Source organism: Sus scrofa, chromosome 15, assembly GCF_000003025.6.
Source record: "Sus scrofa isolate TJ Tabasco breed Duroc chromosome 15, Sscrofa11.1, whole genome shotgun sequence".
Classification (NCBI taxonomy): Eukaryota; Metazoa; Chordata; class Mammalia; order Artiodactyla; family Suidae; genus Sus; species Sus scrofa.
In genome coordinates, this window is record NC_010457.5 from 101,936,046 (window position 1) to 101,957,096 (window position 21,051).

Sequence of the window (21,051 nt, forward strand, 5' to 3'; positions counted from 1 at the left end):
AACAGGAAAATTGACAGGCGGTGACTTAACTGTTGTACTGAATGGTGCTTTTGTCAAAATGACTGCAAGATAATTCTTAGGATACCAGTCTTACCACACACACCTAAATTCATGAAGCCTTCCATAGTTGAATCATATTTTTAAGGTTTAGCTTGGGGGTTTTCTATTATTCAGCTCACTGGTGTTGAAGCAATTTTGTTGACATTTTCTGTAAGTGGATTATGCTCACAGTCATTTGCCCAAAGCAGACAGATGGCTTCTTAAACGGAGAGCACCCTCGCAGAAACCTAGCTTATGATATCTTCAGAAATATAACACAGGTCTGTCACAAAAGATAATGTTTGTCATTAATTTCTTTGGGTGACAGATGATTTCAGTTCATTTTTTGTTTCTCATCTGGCTTAAATGAAACAGCCGTTTGAAATGTTTTATTCCCATAGTGAGCAATGCTTCCGTGTTTTACACTGAACAATGTTGTAACTTCTCAATTACAAATAAGAAAGTCCAACTTTTGGAGGGGAGAGGATGACGCATTCTGAGGTTCGCCAAGGAAAATTCCCACATCAGTGCAATTGTTTCTCTTTTTTACTTTAAACGTTAGGTGATTTTTCATAGGCCAATGGGCGATTAATCCTGAATTTTATTCTCAACAGTATATTCCCCCTGACTTTGTCAACTTGTCTTTGTTAAACTTCAAAGTACTTTATGTTTCCTCACATTTTGGAAGGTAGAATACAGTAGACATCTATAACATTGTCATTTTTGACAGTGAAACATTGCATTTACTGAAAGCTTTAAATTTTCCCTTTATAGAATAACAGTAATAGTTAACAATTATTAGAGTTTACCATGTATGCCAGGCATTGTTCTAGATGATTCATATGTATTATCTCTCTTAATCTTAGAATACACCTAGAGATGGGTACAATTATCATAGCCATTTTATGGATAAGCAAACAGGCATCTAATGACCTTGCCCAATGCCCAAAAGCTAATAATCAGTGGATTTGAACCCAAGTAGTCTGACAGTGCAAGTGACACTATAATTTCACCTATTAGAATAGCAACATGGTTACAGTTCACAGCCTATAGGGCAGATTGTTACTATATGACAGAAATGTGGGATCCTTAGAACCAGATGAATTCCTTCATCACTCCTGGAGTGCTGGTTCCGCTCAGCTTGTGTGTAACATCTGGGGCAGCCATCTAAGGTGGGAGGTTTTTAGGGGTCTCTGAGTCCTGCAAAGAGAAGCAGAATCCTTGGATCTGAGAACTAACTGATGAATTTTCACATTAATAGCATTCTTTAAAACATTCAGCGGGTACCTGTAATGAATTGATTCATTTATAATCTTCTTTTTTGGATCTGATCTATTAGGGCTTACAATGAGATCCTAAAAATGAAAAACAATCATCTTCTCCACCCTTTCTCTACTCATGAATCTTCTATCATTACTTTCGTATTTCAGTCTTCTGAAAACTTGGCTCAGATTAAGATTATTCAATTTTTCCCAACACTGTACTCATATTGAAGACATAGGTCAGACATCGAAGTTTGAGTGCTAAATCAGTATTTATGCCTAGGACATTCAAGAGGTCCTATTACAAGATTTTTTTCTTTTTTAAACCAAATTAAGTCTTAAGCTATTTTCTTCTTTTCTGCAGAAGCTTTCTTCTTCTTCTAAGATCTATTACATGACATGTGCAACATACAATGTAATGCACTAAATACAAAGAAAAAAATCATGAAGTGAAGAAAAAGCTTCTGTTTCCTAAAATTACTAGTTATTTCCTTCTTATTTATTTTCTGTTTGAACCTGAGCAATATATTTATTTAGCTCTCTTGAGTCCATTTTTCTACTTCACTATGGTTTCTTATGTGCTTGCAATGGCATTTACATATTGAAATACATATTGTTTTGTTTTAAATGACCATTCTCTTGTTTCTCCCTTGTATTATAGCTAGGATACTACATTTACTTAATTTTTTTTTGTCTTTTTGCTTATTTCTTTGGGCTGCTCTTGCGGCATATGGAGGTTCCCAGGCTAGGGGTCGAATCGGAGCTGTAGCCACTGGCCTACGCCAGAGCCACAGCAACGCAGGATCCGAGCCGCGTCTGCAACCTACGCCACAGCTCACGGCAACGCTGGATCCGTAACCCACTGAGCAAGGGCAGGGACCGAACCCGCAACCTCATGGTTCCTAGTCGGATTCGTTAACCACTGCGCCACGACGGGAACTCCATACATTTACTTAATTTTTAATCATGTATATAACTAGATAATATTACCTGTGTCTTTCATTTTAGAATAATAAAGGAAACTTTACAAAATATTAATTTTAAAGGACCCTGGTTTTGATAGGGTTGACACCACAGGTCAAAGACAAAGTTTGCCATGTGATAGATGTTTAATAAATATTTGCTTGATGGATAGACAGATGAATAAGGCAAAAATGATGATCCAAGTCCTAATCGGTAGCTAGCAAAGACCACATTGTTTCTAAATTGAAGGGAGAATGTGATGTGTCTCAGTTCCTATGTACAACACACCAAAGGGACAAGTGGGAATTGGAGACATTACATTCCATACTTTTTAAGATTTGGTCAACAAATATATCTCAATGCAATAGCTTTATTGATGAATGCAGATGTTACCCATCATTAATACCACCTGTCATGAGTGCTATTGCTACTGGATTATTGAAAATGTTGTTATTATTATTACATTGTTGTTATTATTTCTCAGCTTTATTTAGATATAATTGATATATATCATTAAGTTTAAGGTGTACATGTGATGATCTGATATATGTATATATTATGAGATGATTACTGCAATAAGGTTAATTAACACATCCGTCACCTAACATAGTTACCTTTTTTTGTTAATACTGAGAACTTTTAGGATTTCCTATTGTGCCTCAGCAGGTTGTGAACCTGACTAGTATCCATGAGGATGTGGGTTCAATCCCTGGCCTTGCTCGGTGGGTTGAAGATCCGGCAGTGCCATGAGCTGTGGTGTGGGTCATAGATGCAGCTTGGATCCCACATTGCTGTGGCTGTGGCTGGCAGCTGCAGCTCCAGTTCGACCCCTAGCCTGGGAACTTCCGTACGTGGCAGGTGTTTTCCTGAAAAGGAAAAAAAATGGAACTTTTAAGATCTTTTCTCCTAGCAACTTTCAAGTACACAAAACAGTGTTCTTAACTACAGTGACCGTGATGTATGTTACATCTCCAAGACTTACTCGTTTTGTACTTGAAGTTTGTACCCCTTTACCATCTTCACCCACTTCCCCTAACCCCCTTGCCCCGGCAACCACCAGTCTATTCTGTGTTTCTATGAGTTCTGTTTTTTAGATTTCACACGTAAGTGATATCATCTTGTATTTATTTGTCTTTCTCCATGTGACTTATTTCACTTAGTATAGTGCCCTCAAAATTACATGTTGTTGAAAATGGTAGGGTTACCTTCTTTCTCATGACTGAATAATATTCCATTTTACATTTATACATAAATAAAATCTCCATATATATTAATCTTCTTTACCCATTCGTCAGTTCGATGACCATTAAGACTGTTTACATGTCTTGGCTATTGTAAACAATGCTGCAATAAACATGAGGGTGCAGATCTTTGAGATCCTAACTTCATTTCCTTTGGCTATATTCCCAGAATTGGAATTGCTGGATCATAACAATAGTTCTATTTAAAAATTTTTTTTGGAACCTCCATTCTGGTTTTATATAGTGACTATACCAATTTACATTCCTATCAACAGTGTGCAAGAGCTCCCTTTTCTCCACATCCTTACCAACACCTGTCATCTCTTATCTTTTGGATCATAGCCATTCTAACAGGAGTGAGGTGATGTTTCATTATGGCTTCAATTTGCATTTCCCTGATGATTATTGATGTTGACCGCTTTTCATATAGTTGCTGTCCATTTGTATATCTTCTTTGGAAAAATGTCTATTCATGTCTTTTGTCCATTTTTCAGTCAGATTGTTTTTCCAATTGTTACATATTTTGAGTTATTATATACATCTTGAGTTCCTTGTGTATTTTAGATTTTAACCTCTTATCAGATATATGATTTGCAGATACTTTCTCTCATTCCTTTGTGTCTTGTTATTTGTTTATTTTGCTGTGAAGAAGCTTTTTGGTTTGATGTAATCCTGCTTGTGTGAGTGTATACACAGGGTGCAATTTTATTTATTTACATATGAATATCCAATGCTCCCAGCATCATTTATTGAAAAGACTACCTTTAATCACTGAATATTATTGGCTCTTTGTCAAATATTAGTTGATCATATAAGTGTAGGATCATTTCTAGACTCTCAGTTTTGTTCCATTGGCCTACATGTCTTTTTTTTTTTTTCCTGTACCATACTATTTTGATTACTGTAGCTTTATAATCAAGGAGTATGATGTCTCCAGCTTTGTTCTTCTACCTCAAGATTTTTTGGCTATTTTGGGGGTCTTTTGTTGTTCTGTACAAATTTTAGGGTCTTTTTCTTTTCATGTGAAAAAATGCCATTGGAATTTTGGTAGGGATTGCATTGAATCTATGGATGGCTTTGGGTAGTATGAACATTTTAATAATATTAATTCTTCTGATCCATGAACATGGGATATTTTCCCATTTGCTTATGTCTTCAATTTCTTTCATCAGTGTCTTGTAGCTTTCAGTACACAGATCTTTTACCTCCTTTGCTAAATTCGTCCCTAAGTATTTTACTTTTTTTGGTGCCCTTGTAAATGGGATTGTTGAATTTATTCCTTTCTGTGATTGTTGTTAGTATATAGAAACACAACTGATATTTTTTGTATTTTATTTTAGTAACCTACAGCTTTCCTGAATTCATTTATTAGTTCTGACAGTGTTTTGATGTAGTCTTCAGAGTTTTCTATATATAAGATCAGTTCATCACTTTACTACTTCTTTTCCACTTTGGATATGTTTTATTTCTTTTTTCTATCAAATTTTCTGGCTACATCATCCAGTGAAATGTTGAATTGAAATAGTGAGAATGAGCAACCTTGTCTTCTTCCTGAGCTTAAAGGAAAAGCTTTTAACCTTTAACTGTTGAGTATGGTGTTACCTGTGGGCTTGTCATATATGTCCTTTATTAGGTTGCAGTACTTTCCTTATATATTCAATTTTGTTGAGAGTTTTCATCATGAAAATATGTTGAGTTTTATCAAATGATTTTTATTCATCTATTGAAACGACCATTAATTTTTATCTTTCATTATATTAAAGTGATACAATTATATTGTTATTAAAGTGAGTTTTTTAAGTTTTATTGAAGTATAGTTGATTTACAAAATTGTGATAATTTCTCTGTACAACAAAGTGATTCCCTTATGCATATACACAGATCCATTCTTTTTCAGATTCTTTTCCCCATATAGATCATCACAGAATATTGGGTATAGTTTCCTGTGCTATACAGCAGTGAGTAGTTTTTAAATATTGTTAAACTAATTCATATATATATATATGTATATATACACACATATATATATCAGTAAATGAAAGTGTTCTCCTCTATATTAAAAACTATTTTTTAAAAAACATAGCTAATACAAAGATTTTCTTTTTAAGATACAGTTAAGTACATTTTGAAGTAAATAGGATCCTTCATTCCTTCAACATTCTAGCCAGTCAGTATTTTCCTGATGACATGAAGAACAGACATGTGTTTGCCAAGGAGGCAGGGGGAGGGAATGGGATGGACTGGGAGTTTGGGGTTAGTAGATGCAAACTATTACACTTAGAATGGATGGGCAATGGGGGCCTACTGTATAGCACAGGGAACTGTGTCCCATTTCGTGGGATAGAATATGATGGGGGATGATATGAGAAAAAGAATGTGTATATATATACATATACATATATATATGTGTATATATATACATATACATATATATGTGTGTGTGTGTATGTGTGTATATATACATATTAATATATATATGTATTTGTGTGTGTGTATATATATATATATATATATATATATATATATATACATGACTAGGTCACTTTGCTGTACAGCAGAAATTTCACAACATTGTAATCAATGATACTTTAATTTTTAAAAAAGACTATAAAAAGATCCTGATGAGAAAGATATTATAACAAAGCAGGATCTTATTTGAGAAAGACTTGTGGAAAAAGAAGATATTATTTGCCAGGTCTTAGACCATATGGTTCCAAATTTAACTTTCAAACATAATTTTCATTATATTGAATTTTAATAGAGTATGCCTTCATATTTGTAGAGGCTTTTGTATGGTTGTACTTATTAAACATGTCATTCTGTTTTATTCTGTAATGTTGTGTGGTCTCAGTGTTATTGAATTATTCTTAAAATTTATTTGAAATACCTTCTATATTTTATAAATTATTATTCCCTCAAAACTAGATTCTCAGTTATTAAAAACACTTATGTTCTAGAGTTCCCTGGTGGCTCGGTGGGTTAAGGATCTGGCTTTGTCACTGCTGTGGCTCGGGTCAGGTTCACTCCCTGGACCCAGAACTTCCTCATGCTGTGAGCGCAGCCAAAAAACAAAAATAAAAATCGCTAATGTTCTGTTTGCATAATCTTCAGAGAGATTTGATTAATTGGAGTTTATGACCAATTGGAGTTTATGTATCAGTTATAAAACTAATTTAAAAAACTAAACTTTATAAAAATGGTAAAATCTAATGGCTCAGGTAAACATGCCCAATGTAATTCACTTTTAGTTCCTATGAAAATAAAATGGTTAATTGTATTATGAGATAAAGATTTGAAAATCAGTTTTTTTTTCATTTGTTATGAGTTTAGAATTTCAGAAAACTAACATTAAAGTCTCCATTAAGTCAATACTCTTAGACCAGAAGTACGCTACTATTCATCCATATTTCTTGAATGTTCATAGAGTAAAAATTCAACTTCTTAAGTGGCAATTGAAAGATTTGGTTGTCAAGCTGTTGAAAATAATAAATCTGAGTGTTGATAATGTAATGCATGAAAACTTCTGTTTTTGTGCAATTATTTTATATTTTGTACATATTTCCCCTGATGGCAACATCTTTGTGCCTGTGACTCTTGCTAACATATGTACCTTCCCTACATGGCCAGGCTTTCATTTTGGACAACAAGAATCCAAGGTCATCTTTGCATAGTTTTACCCAACATTCTAGCAATGTATATCAAGAGAAACATACCTGTCACAACATCAATATATTTTTTGTTTTCTACTTTAATTTTTGATATGAAATATATTGTAATGGTTGCTTCTACGTCTTCAGAGCAAAACATTTAACCTCCTTAGATAATTCAGAGATTCCCCCAAAGCATGCTTTTTGAATTGTTAAAATGGTAATAGTCTACAAAAGATACAAATGAACTTATTTACAAATCAGAAATAGACTCATAAGTGAAGGAAACAAACTTACAGGAGTTCCCATCATGGCTCAGTGGTTACCTGACTAGTATCCATGAGGATGTGGGTTTGATCCCTGGCCTTGCTCGGTGGGTTAAGGCCATTGCCGTGAGCTGTGGTGTAGGTGGTAGATGCAGCTCGGATCCCGCATTGCTGTGGCTGTGGCTTCAGCTCTGATTGGACCCCTACCCTGGGAACCTCCATTATGCTGCGGGTAAGGCCCTAAAAAGATTGGAAGAAAAAAAAAAAGAAATAAAACAAACTTACAGTTAGCAAAGGGGGAAGAGGGGATAGAGATAAATTAGGAATTTGGGATTACCATATATACACTATTATATATAAAATAGATAAACAACAAGGACCTACTGTATAGCACAGGGAACTATATTCAATATCTTATAATAACCTATAATAGAAAGGAATCTGTAAAAGAATATATATATATTTTATATAATATATATATAAAACTTAATCACTTTGCTGTACACCTAAAACATTATAAATCAGCTGTATGTCAAAAAAAAAAGTATTGAATCTTTAAAAAAAAGGAGAGATGATAGTAGTGCACAGCCCACCACAGTATGGTCTTGTCCAACAAATGGCAGCTGGGACAAATAACGAGGAACTAATACCACCATGCTGTCTGTGGCTGACTTTTGCTGCAGTATTATCCAGGAGTGACTCTAGCTGTGACTGTGGTCACTCACATGGAAAGAATTTCAGGGGAATCAGCCTGTCATTGAGCATGTGGTGAAAAATATCCACACATGCCTGCTTGGAGAGAGAGCTACATTTGTTTATGTGTGTAGCTGTGTATACACGAGGGCCTTTCCATTCCCAGAGTTTGAATTAACTGCTTTAAATATTTGTGGTGTGCTCTGAGACAACCCACACACTTCCTTCACGCATGACAAAGACACTAGTTATGTTGTTCTCCTGCTCTTCCACACACTGGTATCGCAAGGGCTAGCACAGTTCATGGGAAAAAGTGGAAGCCATGGATGTCTTTGGTAACTTACTCTGCCAGACTGTAGCCCAAGCTATTTTCAAACAATAGGGGAAACTACTTCTTAGTAAGAACAGGAATAACAGAAATTCTAAATGTCTTTCGATAGATTATAAAATATATTGTTAATAAGTAACTTAGAAATACCTGACTAATAGATCACTCACATTTAGAACTCTAGCCCCTTTTATGGTTATGAATTATGGTGCAAACTGGCTTATACTTAGTATATAAGTGTTCAATAAATGTTAGTTTCTGTTTAGTGTTGTGATAGCATTCTATTGTCAGTAATAATTTATTAGTATCAATAAAAATTGTGGTATTGTATAGCAGTCCCATTTATAATCTAAATTGCATAAAATATTTCTCGATTTCTAGAGAATGTATTTTAATTGCAACTTGATTTTGGAAGAATGTGGTTATGAATGCTTAGTGTCTCTTTTTTTAAAAATTCATTAATCATCAATGATTTTTAGGTTCAAAATCTCTGTAGTGATAGATCTATGGCTTTCTATGAATCCAGGAGTTACTCTTTAACTGTTTTTACATTTCTGTGGACTCTTAACATTGGAAGCCAAATAACTGTGGAGACTGAACTGGTGATCATTGCTCTTGGAACTTTGGTAGTCCTGTTGTCCCTTCAGCATCAGTCTGCCTGAGATGCCTGCTATACTCTTACTTTTCTTTGGGTTAAAGCAGTCCTTCACTTTTTTTTTTTTTTTTTTCCCTGAAGCATCTCTAGTACCAGAGGAGAGAAACTAAAAATTCCCATGAGACTGCTAGTACATTGAAGTGTTGGCAACAACTTGAAATTTCTTTCAAGATGAGTGTTCAATGGTCAAATTGTCCATTAATTTTACATTCCAGGCCATTAGAGTCCCAGGTGTATTTTACCATGAGTTCTTTCAATTTATACACCAGCAAGTAAAATGAATTCTCCTGGGCTTTTCTCCTTTCTGCTTCTCCCCAAGACCTCTGTTTGAGGAGAATTTCTGAGCATATTCTTTAGAAATGCCCTGTTCCAGTGCTCCTTAAATACATACTACACACCATTGCCTTTAAGCCACTTAGCTGATCTGAGTACCTAATGTGTCTTGTGGGAAATAAAACACAGGACAGAGCTGTTTTGAGGGAGGAAATGCGGTAGAAGCTGCCTAGTTAGGAGATGTTTGAGCGGCAGCGCAATGGAGAAGAGAGAGGAATGCTAGCTGGCCAGGGGACATCACTCATATGTAGTGGGGAAAAGTCAGCACTGAAAAGGAATGCCAGGTTGGGGGTTGTTAATAAATAAAAATTCACCTTCTTCACTATTTTTTCCGAGAATGAGTCTTTTCTCATTTTGCTGTCTTAATCAGGAGGACTCGAGGAGTTGAATCACAAAACAGAAAGATGACCTCTATGCCTCCTTCTTTAAAAAAAATAGAAAACACTTTTACATCAACGTTTCAATGTAAACTCTTCATAATTTAGTCTTTCATTTTTTCTTCCATTAGTTAATAGTTTAATTTCTCTTCCAGTGTTTTTCTGCCTGTGTCGTGCGGCTAGGGCGTGTTGTCTCCTGGTGATCAGGAGATGATGTATTTCTGCACAAACTGTCTTCTCCAATTGGTCTTTGTTTTATAGAGAAACTGACTTCTATTTACCCAAACTGACACAGTCTGGCATTTAGGCCTGGATGCCACTTCTCAGAACCAATGAGATGACATTCTGGCTGATTAATTACATATGTTTCATAACCTGCTGCAGAAAAAGGGGCATGAGAGCATTATGCATTAGAATTATCAAGCTTGATATTTTTGCATGTTTCACTGCTCTTGCAATAGGGAAGATGCCGATTTTGCTTTTGTTATGCTTTTAAAATGCTCAATGAAAATTTCAACAATACAAGAAAAGGGAGCACTTAAAAGTAATACTCTGAAAATGAGTGTGGCTATTATCTGTTTATTAATACAGTTTGTTTTTAAGGAATCTTTACATTTGTAAAAGTAGTAGCGATACTGTACTTGTAGATACATTTTAAAATAGTGAAATGTACATTAAAAATATGTGCAGAATCAAGATATTTATTTTAGTAATAGACTATGTTAATTGCTTTTCATATCACCTTATTGCATAGTTTACTTGTGATTATTTAAATCACAAACAGCTTTTCAACATATTTTCTTCAATCTTTAAAAGCATGAGGAGGAGTTCCCATCGTGGCTCAGTGGTTAACGAATCTGACTAGGAACCATGAGGTTGTGGGTTCAATCCCTGCCCTTGCTCAGTGGGTTAAGGATCCGGCGTTGCCATGAGCTGTGGTGTAGGTCGCAGACGAGGCTCGGATCCCGCGTTCCTGTGGCTGTGGTGTAGGCCGGCGGCTACAGCTCCAATTAGACCCCTAGCCTGGGAACCTCCATATGCCGCGGGAGTGGCCCAAGAAATGGCAAAAAGACAAAAATATATAAATAAATTAAATAAAAGCATGAGGAAAGCAAAGAATATTTTCATCATTTTTACAGCAGAGAAAATGGCCCAGGAAGAAATTGTTGAAGCTAAAACAGAACTAAGATACTCTGACTTTTGTCCCTGCCAGTGTATCTTGCTTGGTGCATCTTATCTCTGACCCCATCTCTGAGACTGTGCCACCTGGGCAATGATTTTCTTTTTATCTGTGTTGTTTCCATGGGTAACAATGAGTAGGAGGCTTTAGTGTGCTTTATAGAGAGTGTGTAATTGCCTTGAAGAGATGCCATATCATGTAGTGGTTAATACTACAGACACTGGAGCCAGCTGATGGACTTTATTTCAGCCCCAGATCTCCCCCTTAGCAGCTGAGTGATTCTGGGAAACGGGGTCATTCTAGTTCTCAGTTTTTTCTTTGTAAACTTAAAATAAGGAAAGTGCCTATTTCATGGAAATGTTGACAGTCGAATAATGAATGTGTGTGATGCATGAAGAAGAATGCCTGCAGAGAGCAAGCACTTTATATGTTGTACTATTATTAGTCGTACTTAAGAACTGCATTTTTTGAAGTGAATGTGACTTCATTCTCTAAGGTCCAGCGGGAACTCCTTATGTCTATAACATTAAGACCCACCTCCTCAACTTCTGCTAGTGCAGTGAATGTCTTCCCCCTAGAAAGTTCATCTTTTTCTGAAAAAGTTTTCATTCTTCAGTCTGAGGCTAAAATATAAATGTGGTATGTAGGCAAGGGCACTGAATCAAGAGGGAGAAGCCCTGGACTTTAGTCCCAGCTCAGTCATTCATGAGCCGTGACCTTGGGTCAGTCACTTCACCTCATCAGGCTCAGCCTCTTTTCGCCTATACAGCTTCCAAATCTACTTCTAAAATCCCAATCCATGATCAAAGTAGTCAAGGGTAAGTTGATTACTTTACCAACAATATTAGCCCTACTTATTGACCCCATATACTGAGAGGCTGTTGTTTGAAGGATTTAGCTATTATGATGTAAGATAGAACTGACAAGTGCCTGTACAGATTTTAAGGAATGAAATATCTCAAGGCATTTTTTAAAATTTAAATTTAAGTTGTTTTTTTTTTTTTTTCTTTTTAGGGCCGCACCTGCAGCTTATGGAAGTTCCCAGGCTAGGGGTCAAATTGGAGCTGCAGGTGCTGGTCGATGCGGGATCCAAGCCTAATCTGTGACCTACACCACAGCTTGTGGCAATGCCTGGTCCTTAACCTGTTGAGTGAGGCCAGGGATCGAACCCGTTTCCTCATGGACACTATGTCGGGTTCTTAACCCACGAAGCCACAATGGGAACTCCCCAAAGCATTTTTTAATACAAGTTTCCTCATACACCCTAAGGTAAAAGTATTCTAAACTAAAGAGATGAAACAGTGTATCATGAAGTACCTTGCATAAAGTAGGTGACATCTTTTCTCAGAGCCTCTGCTTTCTAGAGGAATTCTCCAGCAGTTAGTGTAACCTTGAGTTTCAAGGTCATCCTTTCAGGTGTTGTGGTGAGAATGGAGAAGAGTGGGAGAGATGGAATTGCTTCCTTTTTTGTCTGTACATTATGGAAACATGTTCCAGCTTCCCCACACTTAATATTTCAACCTGCCGGGCCAGAGTCAGTATATATACTTGATCATTATAATGGTTATCTGCAATAAGAAAAAAAAAATGGGAAAATACCTTTCTCAGGCACTGATGTAACTGACAGCTGATGATTTCCTGTGATCCTCATTTGCTGTTTGTTTTGCTTGACACACTGAGCCTCTGGAGCCTCTCTTTTTCCATCAGCCAGATGGGAACCTTGTGCTCAGGATGATGGAAAAGACAGATGGAATGCGGGTGACTAGGAAGTTATCAAAAGGCAGACTGCAAGGATAACCCAATATACAAAAACCCAGCTCACCAAGTATAAGAGTGTGTGATTTACTTTATGGACGATATTTTGCTTTGTAAGCTCTTGTACACTGAGGAGCTGATGATGTACATTTCAGTTCTGTAAGGAGGAGCTTCTTTCCTTGTTTTCTCTCAAGCTTGGGAATGCTGGGATGGGTGGGACAGGAGTTGCAGCAGTGTGCCAAGTCTCAGACCCCAGTGATGGAAGGGCTTACTGTCCGCAGAACATTTAGAGAAGGGTTCCTGGAGGCTGTTCCCTGCTACAGGAATCTCCAGGGGCTGCCGGCAACCATAGAGCCAATCGGGAAGGCTCAGGTTGAGGTCCATAACAAATAGAACAAAGACCCTCAATAATGCGAGAAAAGGATGCTGGCCTAAACCCTGGAAAAGTAGGCGCTCCAGTCCGAGTCTGTTTCCTTGTGAAGGATAGAGAATGATGTCACTCAGGATATGCCTGGAGCATAACTTTCTTCTTTGGTGTCTATTTCTGCTATTTGTAGGGCCAGGGAGATCTGTTGAAGAATGCCAAGAATGAGGCTGTAGAAAACATGAAGCAGATCCAGCTGGCGTGCTTGTCTTGTGGACTTAGTAAAGCCCCCAGCAGCGGAGCCGAGGCCAAGAGCAAGCGCAGCCTGGAAGCCATAGAGGAGAAGGAGAGTGGCGAGGACAGTGGGAAGCTGTGACTCTGAGCAGACGCCACCACCCAGCCTTCCTGTCGAGGACTCTGGCTTTTCTTTCTGGTTTTCTTTCTTTAAGCTTTTTAGAAGTTCACAAAAAGATGCCCTCTATGGGGTATTGGACAGAAACAGATATTTTCACAGTGTCAGTATTTTAACATAGTTAACTTATCTAAGTTAAAATCTTTAGTAGCAGTGTTTTACAATTCTGAGGTGTGTGTACACACTCATGTGTGGATGTGGGTGGAAGTGTGTGTGTGTGTTTGCGTGAGAGAGAGCGAGAGACAGAAGAAGAAAGAGTGAAAGATAAAGACTGAGAGAGAGGGGGGATGGGGGAGAGAAAGAGAGAGAGATTCTCTTAAAATTTATTCCATTATTCGTTTAGTAAATTATTTATCATTTTGGGACAAATTCGTTAATCTGAAATTCTAAAGAGCACTTACTATAACTTATTGCTGTGATTAATTTTACTTCTCTTTGTCATTTAATTTAGGATCTTAACATAGCTTGTTATTGGAGGAAGCCAAATTTACCAAGGCATAGATGCTTTAATAGATTAGAGATTAGACAAATTCTTAAGAAATACAGTAGAAATAAAATTGATCAGAATTACTGGGAAGATCAGCAAATTCATTTCATGAACTCTTTAAAATATTTCTTAAAGTTAAGTTTTAGAAAGTTTTCTGTAGTTGTTAACTGAACAGATATGATTTCAGTAAAAAGCTGATCATCAGTGAATTTATACCCACCTATATAGTACTCTGAAATACAGTGAAAACTGTTGTAATTAGGATTTTTATGGGACAGTGATATTCAATTATGAAATTTCAAGGTTTGAAATTTGTAGGATGGTCTTATTCGTCCAAACTGGGAATCTAGCATTTATTTTCTATAACATACATGGGCAGCTATGAGGTTTTGGCTTTCATTGCATTTAATTGAGAATACTAAATTAAATTTAAATTTAAAGACATTGCTCAAACAATACCATATCATTATCTTGAGGTGATATAAATTATGTGGGTCAGATAACATCTTGGTGACAACTTAAGAACTGATTACAAAATTTTAAAATATAGTAGAAAAACATAGACGTAAAAGAAGCAAATGACTAAAGGCACATTTATAATTGCATCCAGATCATTTTTACCCTAATATCTTCATAAAGTACTTGAGTGTAATGTGTTTGTTACCTCCAACAGAACTAAATGTTCTATGGTTATGAAAATATATTTATTTAAAACATTGCTTTTATTTTGAAAAGCTTCTTAATTAATTTGATTAACAAATACGCTAATTTGGGGGAACCTAAAGGGAAGATCATTGTTGAAATTTTGCAAATATAAAATCATCTTCTATAGCTACTGTGTTAAGTTATTTCTGACTTCTTAACACTATTATGTTCATGTTGCACATTACTGAAAGAGTAAAGATATGAAACAACACTTACTGTTCTCTTTTATTGTGAATTAATTGAAATAGGAATGGTAATGAAAATGAGTTATTATATCAAAAATATCTTACAGGGTATGATATTACCATGGACCAGATAGGATGATATTTCTCCTTGCAATTAAAACTTGGGAAGGTACGTGAGCTTATTTTAAGGTAGGTTCCCTATGGCACTATAGTAGCCTGAAGAAAAATGTCTTTACCCTCCATTGTACTTCCATTGTAGCCTGTATGGTAGAGGAATAGTGGCATGCAGTAATCTAAATCCCTTATGATGAAAAAAGAGGTACTACAGACAGAAATGAAACCCTTCTTGCATCAGCCAATTTGTTGTTTTCACCCATGGACCTTTGCACTTCCCTGAATTCCACTTGGAGAAATCCATGCCTTTCCTGGAGAGCAGTGAGGTGGGACAAGAAGATAAAGGGTGGCAAACTTTCAAAGAATATTTGTTCATTTCTGTACTTGAGGGTCAAATCCAATCCTTGAGAGTGGTTTCTCTAATTTATTCCATTTGTCCTGGGGCTCCATGTACACTTAAGCTCTACCCAAATGTTCTTGAGAACATGATAAGATTCCACCTCATCTAGTAATACTTCTGGTGTCAGCCTCTCTTTGCTCCATTGCATCCTCTGTAGGTTGGGAGTAGGGTGTTGGGCAGGGAGGAATGCTAGATCCTGAGAGTGGAGAAGTTGCAAGGGAAGAAGTTTGCCTCTGGATGGAAAAGCACAAACAAACATACAAACTTTTAACATTATAACTTTCTACAACTGTCTGTTTTCTTTCCAAACTTGAACTGCAGTTGAAAAATCCTCCTTCCCTCCACTTAGCTTCTGGTAATGCTTGGAAAGTAGTATGGTAGATATTCATTCTGTTTTTGTTTATTAATTTTTATATTACCCAGGGAATTTGAGGCAGAGATGGTAGGTATTATCACTAACATTTTATAGGTGAGAAAGCCAAAGTCCACTAATACAGGAAGTGAAAGAATTGACTTTCAATTGCGGTCTGAGTTTATGTGCAAGAGTGTTTAGTCAGTGATTTTGATTTTTAATTTAATTTTCAAAATTTTAAACTAAACTGTTAACTCTTCTTTTACAACCATAACTGAAAAGAATTTCATCCTATTTTCCTATAATATTAATGATTAATATAACAATGCAAAAATAGAGAAATATATTTAAAAACTCACTCTATTACATTTAGATTTATACCCCCTTAGATGCTGTTTAGCATTTATATATACATATAAATATGCTTTAATTTTTAACAAAAAACAAGATAATATTACATAAGCTGTTTCATAATAGGCTTTTTACAACAATATTAACAACACATCATGGAAATCTTTCTATGTAAATAGTATATATGTATATTGGAGCTCTCAGCCTTTGAATTGAATCTAGTCCATACATGATATATTTTATTTGATCACTGATCCTTTTTCAAAAGTATTTTAAACAATGGGCAACTTTTAAACATAATCAGATTTCACATAAAAATTTTGATTTTCTACTTCTTTTAAAATATTGAGTATACCAACATCACTAGACCCTCCCCTCACTTCTTTCTTGGCATCAATTCATTGGAATTGCCCTCTTCACTCATTTATCTTGCCCTGCAGTTGTCTTAGGTGGTGATCCTTGACCCAAATTATTATTTGTAATTATGACGCAGTGTCTCCCTATGTGCATTATCATAACGTATTTAACCAATCTCCTATTGCTAGAGTTTTCTTTCCTAATTTCTTGTTATATAAACATTGCAGTGATAAAAATCCATTTTTGCAAAGTTGTTCAACTTTTTCTTTAGGATAGATTTCTGGAAGTGGAATTATTGGGCAAAGAATAGATGCATTTTTTAGGGCTTTTGTGATGCATTGCCAAATAGTCTCTGGAAAACTTGTCCAATTTAATTTCCTACCATGAGTTTATGAAAGTGCTCAAATCTTAACTAATACTAAATTTAGTTTTTCTTATTTTCATGTTTGCCAATCTACTAGGTTAAAAATCTTACTTCTCTTTATGTTTAATCTCTAGTGAGATTGAATACATATTAGTATGTTTGTTGACTATAAATAATCTCAAACAGATTATCATTGTTTTCTGATCATTTTGGGGGGGTAGTAAATTTTTATTTTTTATTATTCACTTTTGAGGCATTACTTAAGAATCTTAAACCTGTTTGGTCTTGTGTGTTGCTAATGTATTTTGATGTATAGATCCCTAATTTAATCCAAGTTGTGATTTTTTTTTTTCATTTTTGGTTAGTGTTGAGACATCTTTGCCCCTATGTTCATGAAAATATTCTCTTATATTACCTGATGGTAGCTTTCTTGATTTACTTTTCACATGTAAATTTGTAATCCCCCTATATTTGATTTTTGTGCATAGTGTGAGAAAGAGGGCCAATTTTGTTTTTTCCCAACATGTATAATCAGTTGACTCAGACCATTTAGTGTAAAGACTGTCCTTTGTCATGAGTCTGCAGTACCATCCTTGTGAAAAATGAAGTACCCATGTATGTATGTTTTTATTTCTGGAATCTCTGTTCAGTTCCATTTGTCTACATCTGTCCTGGCAATGTTACTGTACTGTCTTCATTACTATAGTTTTATAATGTTTTGACTCCATAGAGTGTAGGCTCCCACTTCTCTTCTTCAACATTTTTTCTTTGTTATTTTTGGCTCTTTGCTTTTCCATATAAATTGTCAATTTCTGTTAGACACCTCCTGGAATTTTGGTTGGTATTATATTGAATATATCATTTTGGGGAGTTCTAACATATTAACATTATCAAGTATCCCAATCCATTTACATCACATGGTGTATTTCTCCATTTTTAAGGTCTTATTTAATTTCTCTTAATACAGCTTTATAGGTTTCTGTGTAAAGGTTTTTCACACCTTACATTAGAGTTATTCCTAAGTATTTGATGTTTCTCATGCTGCTAGAAATAGTAACATTTTAAAATTTAAATTTCCAAATTGCCTATTTATGGTATATAGAAAATAAAATAGATTATTTTGTGATAGTCATGTATAAAGTGAACTTGCTAAACTCACTTGTTAATTTTAATTACCTCTGTATTATTTCAGATTTATGGATACAAAAGCATGTCATCTGCAAATAATGACAAGTTTGGGGGATTTTCTTGCTTCTAATCTTATATATTTTATATGTGTTTTATTTGCTTTTCTTGCTTTGTTGAACTGGCTAAAACTTTCAGTACAATGTTCGATAGAAGTGACGTTAGTGAACATCCTTTCTCATTCTCGATCTCAGGGGAACATTTCCAATATTTTGTCATTATATGTGATGCATCCTCTAGGTTTTGGTAGATTTTATTGGGGAGTTTTAAAAATTTTTAAATGTAACTTTTTGCTCTTTACATAGAGATAAAACTATAAACCCCTTAGAAAAAAATATAGAAGTAAATTTTGTTATCTTGGGTTAAGGTCATGAATTTTAGTTGTGACACCAAAAAACACAAATGACAAAACAAGAAATAAGACTAGTCCTCCCCAAAATTAAGACTTTTGTACTTAAAAAGACACCATCAATAAAGTGAAAAGACAATCCACATGATGAGTTTGCAAATTATATATCTAATAAAGTTTGGAATCAGAATATAAAAAGATCAACTACAACATAATTAAGGGATAGATCAATCTGAAAATGAACAAAGGATTTGAATAGACATTTTTTAAGGAAGATAAAGATGCTTAGCATCATTAACCATCAGGAAAATTTAAATAAAAAACCATAATGGAATACCATTTTACATTCACTAGGATGGCTGTAATAAAAAAGTAGCTAGTAACAAGTTTTAGTAAGCGTGTAGAGAAGTTAGAGCCATCATACACTGCTGGTGGGAATGTAAAATAGTGTAGTTACTTTGGGAAACAGCCTGGCATGTCATTAAAAGTTTAGACATAGTTGCTGTAGACCAGAAATTCTACTATTAGGTATATACCCAAGAGAAATAAAAACATATATTCCCCCAAAAACTTTTACACAAATGTTCATAGCAGCATTATTCATAATAGCCAAAAAGTGGAAACAATCCAAATGTCCATCAACTGATGAAAAAATAAACAAAAATAGTATATTCATACAATGGACTATTCAACAATAAAAAGAAATGAAGTATTGATAAATGCTACAACATGAATGATTCTTGAAAGCCTTATGCTAAGTAAAGGAAACCATGTATAAGGGGAACTTATTATATGATTCCATTTATATGAAATGTCCATAATAGGCAAATCCATGGAGACTAATGGTTGGCATGGGCTGGTGTGGAATGGGAATGACTGCTAATGGATATGGTTCCTTTTGCATGGTGATGAAAATGTTCTGGAATTAGATAGTGGTGATAGTTGCACAACTTTGTGAATCTACTAAAAACTATTGTGCAGTTTAGAAGGGTGAATTTTATGGTATGTAAATTACCAGTAAAAGGATTGTTTAAAAAAAGCATAAAAAAAGAATTTATGTAATGGACCAAGCACCAGTGAATAGTGGAATAACTCCAAGAAGTCTAATATATCTGGAATTGGAGAGAAGGTGGAAGGAAAAGAAAAATGTTTGAGAAAATAATGACTGAAAAAACTTTTATTTTTATTGAAGACTATAATGCCACAGATCCAAGAATCTTAAAAATGTCTTGAGGACTAAAGACAGGAGAACAACAAAGGCATATCATAATCATTAAGTTGTTCAAAAGCAGTGATAAGGAAAAAACTTTAAAAGTAGATACTGAAATAAGATGTGTGTATGTTTGTCTTCCCTTATATGAAGTCAGCTGTGGTCCCAAAATATTAAGTGGGAAATTTCAGAAATAAAAATTCATAAGTTTTAGATTTCATGCTGTCCTATTTCATCCTGCCTGGATCCCCAACTATTGACATTGTCTACTCCTGACATCTGACCATTGACATTGTATTGTCAAAAGGTCAGTAGAAGCCTGATGTCATATCATGCTTTCTACAGCATTCATCTTACTTCATCTTATTACACTGACATCCTATTACCTCACATCATCAACATAAAAAGGGTGAGTACAGTACAATGAGATATTTTGAAAGAGAGCTCATGTTCACATAATTTTTATTACAGTACATTGTTCTATTATTTTATTAGTTGTTAATCTTTTACTGTACCAAATTTATAAATTAAACTTTGTAATAGGTATGTATGTATAGGAAAAAAATAGCATATATATATATATATACACACACACACACATATATATATATATAGTTTGGTATTATCCATGATTTCAGATAACCACTGGGGATCTTAGCACAAATTCCCTGTGAATAAGGAGCAGGGGTGGGGGTGGGGGCTGAGGGAGGACTACTATACTGAGAAAATAAGGAACACAACAGATTTTTCACTATAATCCATGCAAGTGAGGTGACAGTGGGGCAACATTCTTTAAAATAATGAAAGAGAAGCAAACATTTCTAGAATTCTATAACTGGTGAAAGTTCCATTAAAAAATAAAGATGTTGTAAAGAGTTTCAAACGCTGAAAGATGTCATCACCAGCATATCTGCACCACAAGAAATGTTTAAAGGAAGTTGTGACTGTGGTAAATTATCATTTGTGAAATAGAGTCCCAGAGTGTTGAAGGTGAGCTGAGGTTCAACAAAAGACCACAAGGGAATTGAAATAGGGAAGTTTATGACTCACAGGTCCTGGAGGAGGTACACAGCACACCTTGAGGGACCAAAGCCAAGGCAGGGTGCAGGCAGAGAGAATGGTGGGACTAGGGGAACATGCCTTTATTAGAATCTGCTGGTGGAGTGCTTTGAGTTTCCCTGGCTAATGCTGGATTGGTCAGTTCAAATCAAAAAAGACCAGGGGTTTGATAAGCTTTCTGGGGTCCTTACTTAAAAGACTCAAAAGGAGAGGGCCATGGGAGGTGGGAGAGACTATCACAACAATGGTGTCATATCAGGAACTTATATTTACTTATGACTCTGCAAGCTATTATCTAGGGCGTGTGCTTGAGAGGGGGCTCATGTCAGTTCAAGACCCCTGCAGGCTACTTGGCTACACAAAGTGGATGCCAAGGCAACAGTATTATATAGCAGTTTAGATAAACCCAACAGAAATC

The 21,051-nt window shown here is 35.4% G+C and overlaps 1 protein-coding gene across 11 annotated transcripts in view; it reads left to right on the forward strand.

Annotated features, from left to right (window-relative positions):
- Positions 1-21,051, forward strand: part of PLCL1 (phospholipase C like 1) — an 821,890-nt gene that overhangs the window by 333,710 nt on the left and 467,129 nt on the right. The window contains exons 6-7 of one of the 11 annotated variants that reach the window (XM_021075729.1): positions 15,000-15,061; positions 18,023-19,788. The exons of 6 other annotated variants lie outside the window; for them this stretch is intronic. In XM_021075729.1, the coding sequence (XP_020931388.1) occupies positions 15,000-15,026 (27 nt within the window). In that variant the 3' untranslated portion in view covers positions 15,027-15,061; positions 18,023-19,788. Of the gene's footprint in view, positions 1-13,296; positions 19,789-21,051 lie in introns of those variants that run through there. 4 more of the 11 variants (XR_002339305.1, XM_003133565.5, XM_021075728.1 and 1 more) reach the window with 4 other exon arrangements.